Source organism: Mus pahari, chromosome 13 (assembly GCF_900095145.1).
Source record: "Mus pahari chromosome 13, PAHARI_EIJ_v1.1, whole genome shotgun sequence".
Classification (NCBI taxonomy): Eukaryota; Metazoa; Chordata; class Mammalia; order Rodentia; family Muridae; genus Mus; species Mus pahari.
The window spans coordinates 77346190-77358229 of NC_034602.1; the positions used below are offsets into that span (position 1 = coordinate 77346190).

The 12040-nt window shown below is 46.1% G+C and overlaps 1 protein-coding gene across 1 annotated transcript; it reads left to right on the top strand.

Annotated features, from left to right (window-relative positions):
• The first annotated feature begins 1037 nt into the window (after positions 1 to 1037).
• Positions 1038 to 2713, top strand: Utp3 (UTP3 small subunit processome component). The gene has a single exon (XM_021210847.2). It carries the CDS (start codon positions 1198 to 1200, stop codon positions 2644 to 2646), a length of 1449 nt encoding a protein of 482 aa, XP_021066506.1. The 5' UTR covers positions 1038 to 1197; the 3' UTR covers positions 2647 to 2713.
• The last annotated feature ends 9327 nt before the right edge of the window (positions 2714 to 12040 follow it).

Sequence of the window (12040 nt, forward strand, 5' to 3'; positions counted from 1 at the left end):
TTACTTCAGATTTTCATTCCTATCCTGTCTTGATAGATGATGATTTTTACTACTGCCATTAAATTNTGGTGTGCTCTATTCAGATTTAACCAATAGATTTAGCCCTTAATCTTGTCAAAGTCTGCTAATTATTAATAAATCGAAGTTTATGTTCGACAGAATCTCCTGAAGCCTTTAACAGTTTAACCTCACAAGGTCTTAGAAGATTTGGACACAGCTTCAAGATACTGCCTGGATTATGGTATGATAATCACTGAGAAACACAGTGGACAAAACTAGATACCCTGAGTCAAATGACTTATCTAAATCAAGGCAAGCNTCTCTCTCTCTGTCTCTCTCTCTCTGCTGTCCTTTATCGGCGGTCCGCGGCTGACAGCCTCACAGCGTTTTCCAGAACGTCTAGAAGCTATTCCGGGCGAAGGACACCGCGGCGTCATCTCCTCCTTCCGGGAACATCGACCCCAAAACACCCTGAAGTCCGCCCTCGGGTCGCCTAAGCACAGACTCGCCGCGCGGGGCCCGGAAACGCGGCGCCTACGGTAGCAACTGCCAGGCAAAAACCGAGAAAAGCACCAAGCCGGGAGGCTGAGGCTGACAACATGGCGAGTCCCGGCTTCAGAAGTCAAAGACAAACAAAACAAACAACAAACAAGCAAAACCCTGACTAACTGCACTCTGGCAAACGGAGCGGCGGAACTGTCTAGCGTGGCCCACTGGGCGCCCTGCCGGTGCGTGGCGAGGTAGAGGCCCAGCGCCCTCTGTCGGCCGCGGGCTGTCTCGCGTCGACGCTGGCGGGATTCCCGCTTCACGCCGGAAGTCGCGCGAGAGAGCGCGGAAGTCGCCACAGAAGGATCCGCGGAACGGAAATGTCCTTGGCCTCGCGTTCCTACCCGGAAGTATTTTCATTCGCCGGAACCGACTGGCTTTTAAAAAGGCACGGCGGCGGGATTACGCTTTCGGAGGCGGGGGGGGGGGGGCGAGCGGAAGTTTGGGCGCGCGCGCTGCGCCGAGAGCACCCTGGGAGCGGAAGGAAGCGGGCCTTCCCCAGACTCTCTGAGCCGGCGGTCGCCGACGTGCGTGGCGCGGAGCGTGGTGGTGCTGAAAGCCTCCGCTTGCCGGCGTCGTCGTTTCTGCGCGGAGGTCAGGAGTGGCGGAAATCGCGGCGTCCGCTAGGGAACCCGAGACCGCGGGTGAGCCATGGTGAAGAGATCACGGCGGCGCGGAGCGGCTCAGTGGGCCGCCGTGCGGGCCCAGGCAGGTCGCACCGCCACGGACGAAAATGAGGACGACTTGGGGTTGCCGCCCTCGCCAGGGGACTCCAGCTACTACCAAGACCAGGTAGATGAGTTCCATGAAGCGCGATCTCGGGCAGTCCTGGCTAAGGGCTGGAACGAAGTCGAGAGTGGGGAGGAGGATGGCGACGAGGAGGAAGAGGTACTACCTCTAAATATTGATGATGGAGATGAGGAAGATGGCGAGAGCGAGGAGGAGGAGGATGGAGAGGATGATGACGGCGGGAGCTCCGTGCAGAGTGAGGCTGAGGCCTCTGTGGATCCTAGCTTGTCCTGGGGTCAGAGGAAAAAGCTTTATTACGATACGGACTATGGTTCCAAATCCCGAGGCCGTCAGAGTCAGCAAGAAGTGGAAGAGGAGGAAAGGGAGGAAGAGGAGGAGGCACAGATAATTCAGCGGCGCTTGGCCCAGGCCCTGCAAGAGGATGATTTTGGAGTCGCTTGGGTGGAGGCCTTTGCAAAGCCGGTGCCCCAGGTAGACGAAGCTGAGACAAGGGTTGTGAAGGATCTGGCAAAAGTCTCGGTAAAAGAGAAGCTGAAAATGTTGAAGAAAGAATCACCAGAGCTCTTAGAGCTCATAGAAGACCTCCAAGCCAAGTTGACAGAAGTGAAGGATGAGTTAGAACCCTTGATACAGTTGGTGGAGAAAGGGGTCATTCCACCTGGAAGAGGAAGCCAATACCTGAAGACTAAGTATAACCTCTACTTGAACTATTGCGCGAACATTAGCTTTTATTTGATCTTAAAAGCCCGGAGGGTCCCTGCACATGGACATCCTGTTATAGAAAGGCTTGTTACCTACAGAAATCTGATCAACAAGCTGTCAGTTGTGGATCAGAAACTGTCCCCCGAAATCCGTCACCTCCTCACAGCCAAGGATGGTGCTGTAAAGAAAGAACTGAATTCAAAAGCAAAATTAACCAAAACCAAGCCAAAGTCTGTAAAGCAGGCTGCTGCTGCTGCTGCTGCTGCTGCTGCTGCTGCTGCTGCTGCTGCTGCGGCTGACCTGACTGATGAGCCTGATTTTGATGAGGCTGCTCTAAAGTACTATAAGGAAATGGAAGACAGGCAAGAGTTGAAGAGAAAGAAGGAAGAAAACAGTGCTGAAGAACAGGCTCTCGAAGAGCAAAATGCAAAGAGAGCCATTACCTACCAGATTGCTAAAAATAGGGGACTTACACCCAGGAGAAAGAAGATTGATAGAAATCCCAGAGTGAAGCATAGGGAAAAGTTCAGAAGAGCCAAAATCCGACGACGAGGCCAGGTTCGTGAAGTTCGCAGAGAAGAACAGCGGTACAGTGGTGAACTCTCTGGCATTCGTGCTGGAGTTAAGAAGAGCATTAAGCTTAAGTAAAGTTGCTCTTTGCCCTAACTTTTGGCGATTATTTTAGGTCAATAAAAAGTGTTTTGAAGTAAAGTGATTGTAATAGCTATTTTTTTTTTTTTTTAAGTTTAAAATTTGTTGTCAACAGGAAAGTAGGGGTTGTTGCTTTGGGTTTTGTTGTTTGGTCTTTTGTACTGGGTGCAGGGAATTTGAACCTGGAGCCTGTGCATAACTAACCAAGCACTCACACAAGTGAGCTCTGTCTCCAGCCCTGGGTTGCTACTTTTCGTCCCTTAAAGTCCTACTAATAATTGTAATTGGAGGGTAAAAAAAAAATACTGGGTAATATTTTAGCACGTTAGCCTAGAAAGTTTCCCCACCTAGTTGTGCAGTGTTAATGAAGTTTAGAATACTTTTTATATAAGTTTTCATGTGGAGCCAATATACCTTGACAGTCATGGGTTTTGTTTTTTTTTAAGATAGCCTGCAAAAGTGATCTAACAGGTTTCAATTATAATTGTAAGTCTTGGGGCAGAATATTTGTATATATGCATTTACCATGCATCTGTGGTAAAAAGCAGCTTTGGCTAAATGTGTCATGATAATTGCACCAATTATATTTTTTTTAATAATCCTTTTTATGGTAACTAAGGTAGAAATTCCATATCCCCTCTGCTGGTGATTGGAGGTGGTTGCTATTTGTGATTCTCAGTTTGCTGGGGATTTTAAGGTTAAACTTACTGTAAGCAATTGTGTACCATCTGTGCAGTACCAAAGATGATGTGGTTGTGATAGTCACAGATGAAGAGGCCACAATTCTAGGTTGAGCTGATTTGGTGGGTTGGGGCCCTTGTTCTGCAAACATGCAGACCTGAGTTGGAGTTAGAGTTATCTGTGCCTGTAGCCCCAGTTTTGGGAAGTGGAGATAGGTAGATCCCTGTAACTCACTGGCCTGTCAGGCTAGCCAAAAGCAAGCTTCCAGCTCGGTGAGGGACCAACCAAGGCAGAAAGGACAGAGGATAGCACCAAGGTGCCCTGTTCCTGCATGCGTGCATTTCACTTGGCCCTATTATCCACATTTTGAAAATGTGGAAATTTGGAGCAGAGAGAATTAACTTTGTCAAAAAATCACAAAGCTTTTATGCATCGCAGGCAGGATTTCAGCCCAGCCTTGCTAGCTTCATAGCTTAACTCCTTTTCAGATGAAGTAGAAGAGCATACATTTTGAAATTTCCTGGGTGATTTTGAGTAAATCAGTTTCATTTTTTTTTTATCTGTTAGGATGACTGTTAGGATACCAGCAGACTGATTATAGACCACTTGAATTTTAAACCAAAGTCTTATTTAGTAACTATGATTTTAAACAAAATACTTGGTGTCTGTGTGCCTCAGTTCTGCTTTTGTTTATTGGGTAAAACCTGGGTAGTGGGGCCTGAGGATGTCGTTTTTAGTGTAATGCCTGGTTTCCAGGGAAGCCTTGGGTTCAGTCCTCAATCCTGCTTACCTCTTAAGCTGGACTTGGTGGGGTTGACGTATAATTCCAGCACTTGAAATGGAAGTGTCAAGATGAGAAGTTGTTCAGGGATATTTGGCAGTTCAAGGCCAGGTTGCCTTAAAACACCATTGGCTAAGATTAGTACCTACTTTGGAGGACTTAGGAGAATCAAGTGAACTAACATGAAATATTTAGAACATCTGTTGCACAGGTGTCACCTAATGAGTGTTGGGTCATTGGTACTAAGTTAATGTCCTACATGGGACTCCCAAGTGACAGGTCATGTGACTGAGGGGTGGGGACTTAAAACAGCCTGGCCTTGAACTTGCTATGTAGATAGCTGTACCAACTTCCCTGGCCCATAAAGTTTCTTAAACTAAAATGTCTAGGAGTCCACTGGTAAATTTACAGTGTGTATCCTTATTTAGTCAGCTTCTGTGAGCCCCAGATGGCTCTGGCTTTAACAGGCACTGCAAAATCCTAGGCTGAGCATACAGCATTATGTTTCCCCCAGCTTATAATATTAGGTAGGCTCTTAACTATAGGAATGAGGTAGGAGACAAAAACTGGACAGTACTAGAGAAACTCCAAACAGTGGAGTTTTTTCCTCTAGAACTATAGAAGAAATCAGTTTATACATTATCAGTAAGTAGTTCAGCTCCATGAAACCGGAAGCCCATGGGGTTTGACTAAAAAGTAACAATAATTAATTTGGGGTCGGGGGGGCTGAGCTCAGTGCTAGAGCGCTTACCTAGAGTGCGGTCAATCCAAGAACTGTAAAACAACCACAGTAAACAAGGATTGGAAGGATGGTGTAGGACTACCATAAACCCATAGCCTATATTAAAGGCCTACATGGTGATGGGCACCTTCAATCCCAGCACTCCAGAGCCAGAGACGGGAATCTCTGAGTTCATGGCCAGCTTGGTTTACAGAGCAAGTTCCAGGACAGTCAGGGCTATACACACAAACCCTGTTGAGAAACAAACAAAAAAAAGAGAAATTAGACATACTGTGGGAATGTTTTTTTTGTTCTGGGTTAGGAAGTAACCAGGGTCATTTTGTAGTTTGGGTAAATGAGGGGATTAGTGAAATCAAAAAGTATATTAATATTCAATACCTTGAATTTTTTTAATAAAGTGATCAATTATAGACATTATTTCCACTGTGCTGAATATACCTTCACAATAGGAATAAAAGCCAAATTATTTTTTAAACCTCAAGAATTTGATAATCTTTTAGAAGAAAAGAAGTCAGAGAACTTAAAGCTGTCTTGTGTATTACAAAGTGGAAAAATAATAAAGATGTCAACTTTGGGAGCAAATATAACTATAATAAAAGTAATTACTTATAAAAGATTTTGCCGGGCAGTGATGGGGCACACCTTTAATCCCAGCACTTGGGAGGCAGAGACAAGTGGATTTCTGAGTTCGAAGCCAGCCTGGTCTGCAGAGTAAGTTCCAGGACAGCCAGGGAAACCCTGTCTCGGGGGGGGGGGGGAGATTTTGTTGGGGCTCAAAAAATCGGGGAGCATAAACCTCTATGTTGGAAGAGGAGAAACGGTGTGTATCTACTGGAGCAAAGTGCTAGCAGGAAGTTGGGAGTAATGGGGATAGCAACCAAAGGAATGCCAAGTATGTTAGGCCAACACACACACCCCTTCACTAGCCCCTTAAGGAGCTCAGGTGGTATTCCTGACAGGAGAAGATAACCAAAGACTTTGGAAACATAAGCTGGCCCTATGAAACAGGAACTGGAAGGGATTAAAGCCATAGGCAGGGAAACCAGCTATAAGAGTCCTTCACATGCTGACATGGAAAGATTTTAACTAAAGCACAGAGGAAATACAACTGAGAGAGATTCAAGAAAACAAGTGAAAAACAAGATTTAAAACAAGTTGAAGTTACCAGTTATCTTAGGGTTTCTATTCCAACACAAACATCATGACCAAGAAGCAAGTTGNGGAGGAAAGGGTTTATTTGGCTTACATTTCCATACTGCTGTTGATCACCAAAGGATGCAGGANTGGAACTCAAGCAGGTCAGAAAGCAGGAGCTGATGCAGAAGCCATGGAGGGATGTTCTTTACTGGCGACGTTGTACATCGTGGTGCGGAGCCTAGTGCGCACCACGATGTACAACGTCCACAAGCAGGATGCAGAAGCCATGGAGGGATGTTCTTTACTGGCTTGCTTCCCATGGCTTGCTCAGCCTGCTCTCTTATAGAACCAAGACTACCAGCCCAGGGATGGCACCACCCACAAGGGGCCCTCCCCGCTTGATCACTAATTGAGAAAATGCCTTACAGCTGGATCTCATGGAGGCACTTCCCCAACTGAAGCTCCTTTTTCTGTGATAACTACAGCAGTGTCAAGTTGACACAAAGCTATCCAGTACACTCAGTCTGCTCTCTTGTAGAACAAAGACTACCAGACCAGAGATGGCACCACCCACAAGGGGACCTCCCCCCTTGATCACTAATTGAGAAAATGGCTGGATCTTGTGGAGGCATTTCCCCAACTGAAACTCCTTTCTCTGTGATAACTCCAGCCTGTGTCAAGTTGATACAAAACTAGCCAGTACACCAGTCAACCATACCACCTTAGCAACATTAAGATGGGAGGTTGCCACAATTCCAGCCTGGCCTGGGTACATAGTTCCAAGCCAGCTGGGGCTATATAAAGTAAGATGCTACCAGCACCACACCCAAAGAAAGGTAGTAAACACTGCACAAAACATGGAAAGCTCATATAGAGCAGAACTCTGAATTCTACACAATTCTGTTCTCCACAGAACATCTGAGGAGGACTAATTTACTGCTAATATAATCTTCATAAAAGGAAAATATGAGCATAATTTCAAGGCCAGCCTGGTCTACACAGCAACTTCCAGGACATCTGGAGGCTACAAAATAAATAGAGAGACCCTGTATCTAATAATAATAATAATCTAACTGTGTAGCACAGGCCAGGTGGTGGTGGTGCACACCTTTAATCCCAGCACACGGGAGGCAGAGGCAGGCGGATTTCTGAGTTCCAGGCCAGCCTGGTCTACAAAGTGAGTTCCAGGACAGCCAGGGCTACACAGAGAAACCCTGTCACGAAGAAAAAAAAACAAAAAAAAACAATGTGTAGTACAGGGAGATGTAAAATGATTTGTACAGTCAATCTGAAAATGTTACTAACTTGAGAACTTGAATTTGCTTTTTAAACTGTCTCCTCTTGATGTGGAGCAAGGGGAACACTCCTCCACAGCTGGTGAGAGTGCAAACTTGTACAATCTCCTTGGAAATCAATTTGGTAGTTTCTCAGAAAACTGGGAATAGTTCTACTTCAAGACCCAGCTATACCACTTCCTGGACACATACCCAAAACAAGCTCTACCATCCCACAAAGACACTTGCTCAACTATGTTCATAGCAGCTTTATTCAGTTGTCACTCAGCTGAAGAATGGATGGATAAGATGTGGTTCATTTACACAATGGAATACCATTCAGCTATTAAAAACCAAGACATCATGAAATTTGCTGACCAATGGATGGAGCTTGAGAATATCATCCCCCAAAGGACATGCATGGTATGTGCTCACTTATTAGTGGATATTAGCTGTAAAATACAAGGTACCCATGCTACACTCCACAGACCCAAAGAAACTAAACAAGAAGTAAGGCACAAGCAAGAAAGCTTGAATCTCACTCAGAAGAGGGAATAGAATAGTCATAAGAGGCAGATGGAGGGAGGGAACTGGGTGAGAGAGGGAATGGGGTTTGGGGGGTTGGGATCAGGTGTAAGGAGGGACAGGAGAGATGACCAGATGGCCATGAGAATGAATGGAGATCTGCAACTGATGGGAGGGGGAGGGGGCATCGCCAGGAAGAGACAGAAACCTGGGATAGGGGAGGCATCCAAGAATCAGTCGGGGGTGACCTTAGCTGTGCCTAACAACAATGGGGATATGGAACCTGAAAAGGCCACCTCCTATAGAATCCCCAGTGGAGTGACAGGGAAACCAACTCACACACAAACCTTTTGACGGTGGGGGGGGGGGGGGGGGGGGGGGGGGGGGGGAGGATTGTGGCCCTATCCTATCGAAAGGAACCCTACAGGAAGACCAACAGAGTCAACTAACCTGGACCTGTGGGGGTCTCAGAAACTGAACCACCAACCAAAGAACATACATACACGGACTAGACCGAGGCGTCCTGCACATTTGTAGCAGCTGTGCAGCTCAGTCTTCATGTGAGTCCTGAACAATGGAGCAGGGGCTATCCCAAAGGCTGTTGCCTGTTCATGGGATATGTCCTTCTTGCTGGGCTGCCTTGTCTGGCCTCAGTGGGACAGGATGAGTCTGGCCTCAGTGGGACAGGATGAGTCTAGCCTCACAGAGACCCGATGAGCCCAGGTAGGGTGATACCCAGGGGACTCCCCACTGTCTCAGAGGAGAAGGGGAAAGGGGATGGGAGAAAGGATTGTGAGAGGGGGTGACCAGGAGGGGGCAGTGAGTGGGATGTAAAGTGAATAAATTTTTTTTAAAACTTCCTCTTTGATTTAAAAATTTTATAAAAATAGAATATGTATTATACTGAAAGATTATCCACTCTCCTCAAGTGCTGGCTCTTCTGACTCACAGACTAAGAAGCTTATACTAAAAATACATTCTCTTCCACGGCATTAATCTCTAAACGTGTTTGTATGCTGTACTATACATATCTGTCCTTAAGGTCACCAGAGGATTTGAAACGCAAACATGCATGACTAAATCTAGAGGCATCTTCTGCTTTACCTCACAAGAATACAAAGCTAGATTCTTCAGTACAGCGACTGGACCTTGTCACTTTTCATAAGTGCAGGGAGATGTTCCGTACCCTTTCCAGAAGGAACATGTTCAAGTTTGTTTTTATTATCTTGGCCTCTATAATTGTGTGTAGCAGCTGAATCAGCCCATTACGTAGATCACTAATGCTAATGCATGACCGTGATTATATTATTGATCAAAACCCTAAAAGCATATGAAAACTGGGGACTTGGAGTACCATCCACCTTTAGGCTAAAAGTCCATAAATAGCCTAGCCTATACATTTTAAAAGGCTCATATTTCAGCTGATCCCTTGTATTCATTACACTGTCATTTAATTAGCGGTAGCAAAACATAGAGCTGCTATGAAAAGCAGAGACGCATAAAAACAATTCAGTGCAGGATTGTCACACAGATTGTCACTGTTCCTATAGAAGGCATTTCTCTTCTTTCTTTATAGAGGGGGTAATAAACAACACATTTCTCACAGGGTGTCGCCTGCCATTCGCTTACTCAGGAGATGTGGCTAGAGGCTCTTTCAGACTTGAGTTTGGTGACTTCCCTTTGACAAGAATAAAGAGTTTCTTTAGGAGTTTCTAGATGAAAAAAAACAAAGAAAGAAACCCAACTAAAGTATAAGCATTGGTTTTTCCTATTTGATAGAATTTGCAATTCCTAGGAGGCAAGATTCTTTATCAAGATTCTCACACTGGGGGCTGGAAAGATGGCTCAGCAGTTAAGAGCACTGACTGCTCTTCCAAAGGTCCTGAGTTCAATTCCCAGCAAGCACATGGTGGCTCACAACCATCTATAATAGGATCTGATGCCCTCTTCTGGTGTGTCTGTAAACAGCTACAAGGTACTCATATAAATAAAATAAATAAATCTTTGAAAAAAAAAAAAGATTCTCATGCCTCAAAAGATTCAAATGAGCTGGGTTATACTGAGGCATGCTTGTAATCCCAGCTTTGAAAGGCTCCCAGATGAAGAGGATTATGAGTTTGTGACCAATGCCCTACTCACCTCTCACCCCCAGCCTTCTTAAACAACAACAACAACAAGGGGCTGGAGAGATGGATCATCACTTCAAAGTACTACTGGTGCTCTTGCAGAGAACCCACGTTCCCAGCTCAGAACTTCCTGTAACCCCCAGCTCCAAGAGATCTGACACTGTCATCTGGCCTCTCAGGCACAGGTAATATACACAAACATGCGTGTAAATTAAGTAGATAAATAATACATCTTAAAAATAAAACTCAACAAACTCCCAAGATGACCAAAGATATGATGGAAACTCTCATTCCATGCTTTTATTTGATTTAAAAAAAAAAAAAGTTACACGTTAGATAGGCTTGCCCCACCTCTGTGATCGCAGCAGTCTGCAGGTAGGCAGCTCTCTGTGAGTTTTAAGTTGAGCCTGATCTCAGCGCACGGCAAGGTCAGCAGCCTGGCCTGCATGGGGAGACCTGTCTCAAAACAATCATCAGTTTGTCAAAACGGTGACAAGTAGACAGTAACTAGTCAATCTTGTTAGACCATGCTGTAGAGGATTTACTTAGGTTTCTAATTTTAACCTTTACAAAATCTCTATGAATAATTTTACACAAGAGGACAAATAACTTAGGCAGAAGGTCTAATAAGATCAACGGGTCAAGGAAATACCAGAACCTGAAGGCTACTAGTTAATTTTCTAAGGGTGTTTAGAGTTAGCTTCTCGTAAACACTTCCTTTTCAAATATTCCTTGTTTTAAAAACCTGAAGACTGGCATTAAAGAACTCCCTCCCGTGATGATTTCTAGTAGCAATTCAGCGATATACAGAGAATAAGAAATACGTTTTCTGAGGTGGGCGTGGTGGCACATGCCTTTAATCCCAGCACTCAGAGACAAGCGGATTTCTGAGTTCGAGGCCAGCCTGGTCTACAAAATGAGTTCCAGGACAGCCAGGGCTACACAGAGAAACCCTGTCTCGAAAAACAAAAAAACAAAACAAAAACAAAAAACAAAAAACAAAAACAAAAAAAGAGAAAGAAAAGAAAGAAAGAAATATATTTTGTTTCTGAAAAGTTTCACTTTCTCTGCGGAGTTGAGACTTAGAGAAGACGGAAGCAAGTGTCCAAAACATCCAGGCAGTAATTTCTATTTGAGCCCATAGGAGTCTGCGACCCAAAGCTAATACGTGCAATCCACCCCAGAGGAGTCAGCAGTGCATCTAGCCTGTAAATACCACCCCTTGGAAGCCAAAGCAAGAATTTCAAAGCTAGCTTAGCCTGGGCTTCAAGTGAGCCCACCTACCCCCTCGATTAAAACAAAAAAACTGGGAATTTTCTTTTGGGGGGGAGTGTGTACTTTGGGCACGTACCGATTCAAATATTTGAAATAAAACACCGGTGGCCAATTTACTAACAAAAGACAAACACTACGAAAGGGAAAACTATCAACCTGTAACCAGCAAGTGTCCTATAAAGTTTGAATTAGCTGGTTTAACCCACCCACACGCACCTGCCTTTCTGGAAATCTGGGGAACAAAGTAAAGAGCAAACACAACGGTTTCTAAATCGACCTCGTGAACATGGAACAAAAACCGGTGGGAAAACTATTGTCTCCTCTAGTTTATCCTATTTAAAGTTCCTGAATCAAAACCATGAGCCGACCCATTGAAGGTCTAGTGTGCAAACAGCAAGCTGCTGTTTAATACTTAGGGGGTGGGGGGGTCCTTTAAAAAAAAAACGAGCATTGGCCTTTTCCGCCCCTCTCTCCGGTGACCCGCGAAGTTGGCAGTTACACACAGACAACGCCGCTCCGTTCAAGCACCTGACCGGCAGGGTCCAGCCGGGTGGCGGAGGACCAGGCCGGACTCACTCTGGGACCCGGGATCGGGAGGGATCGGCGCGCCGGAGCCCAGCCGAAGGTGCGGGAAGGACGAGCGGGACGCTGCCCCCTAGGGGCGCCGAGCCGCGGCGGGGAGCGGCGAGCGGGGCGGGGCGGAGGCCGGAGGCGGTGCTGGGCAGGCCGCGCCGTCGGGGCGGGGCGGTCCTCAGCTGGCCGGGCCCCGGCGGGGCGGGCGGAACGCGGAGCCCAGGAGGCGGCGAACGGCAGACGGCGGCGGAGGCGCGGGCACGGCGGGGCATCCGAT

Excerpts from the sequence above, each read along its gene's own strand:
- Utp3 (XM_021210847.2), top strand. The coding sequence starts at position 1,198 with ATGGTGAAGAGATCACGGCGGCGCGGAGCGGCTCAGTGGGCCGCCGTG.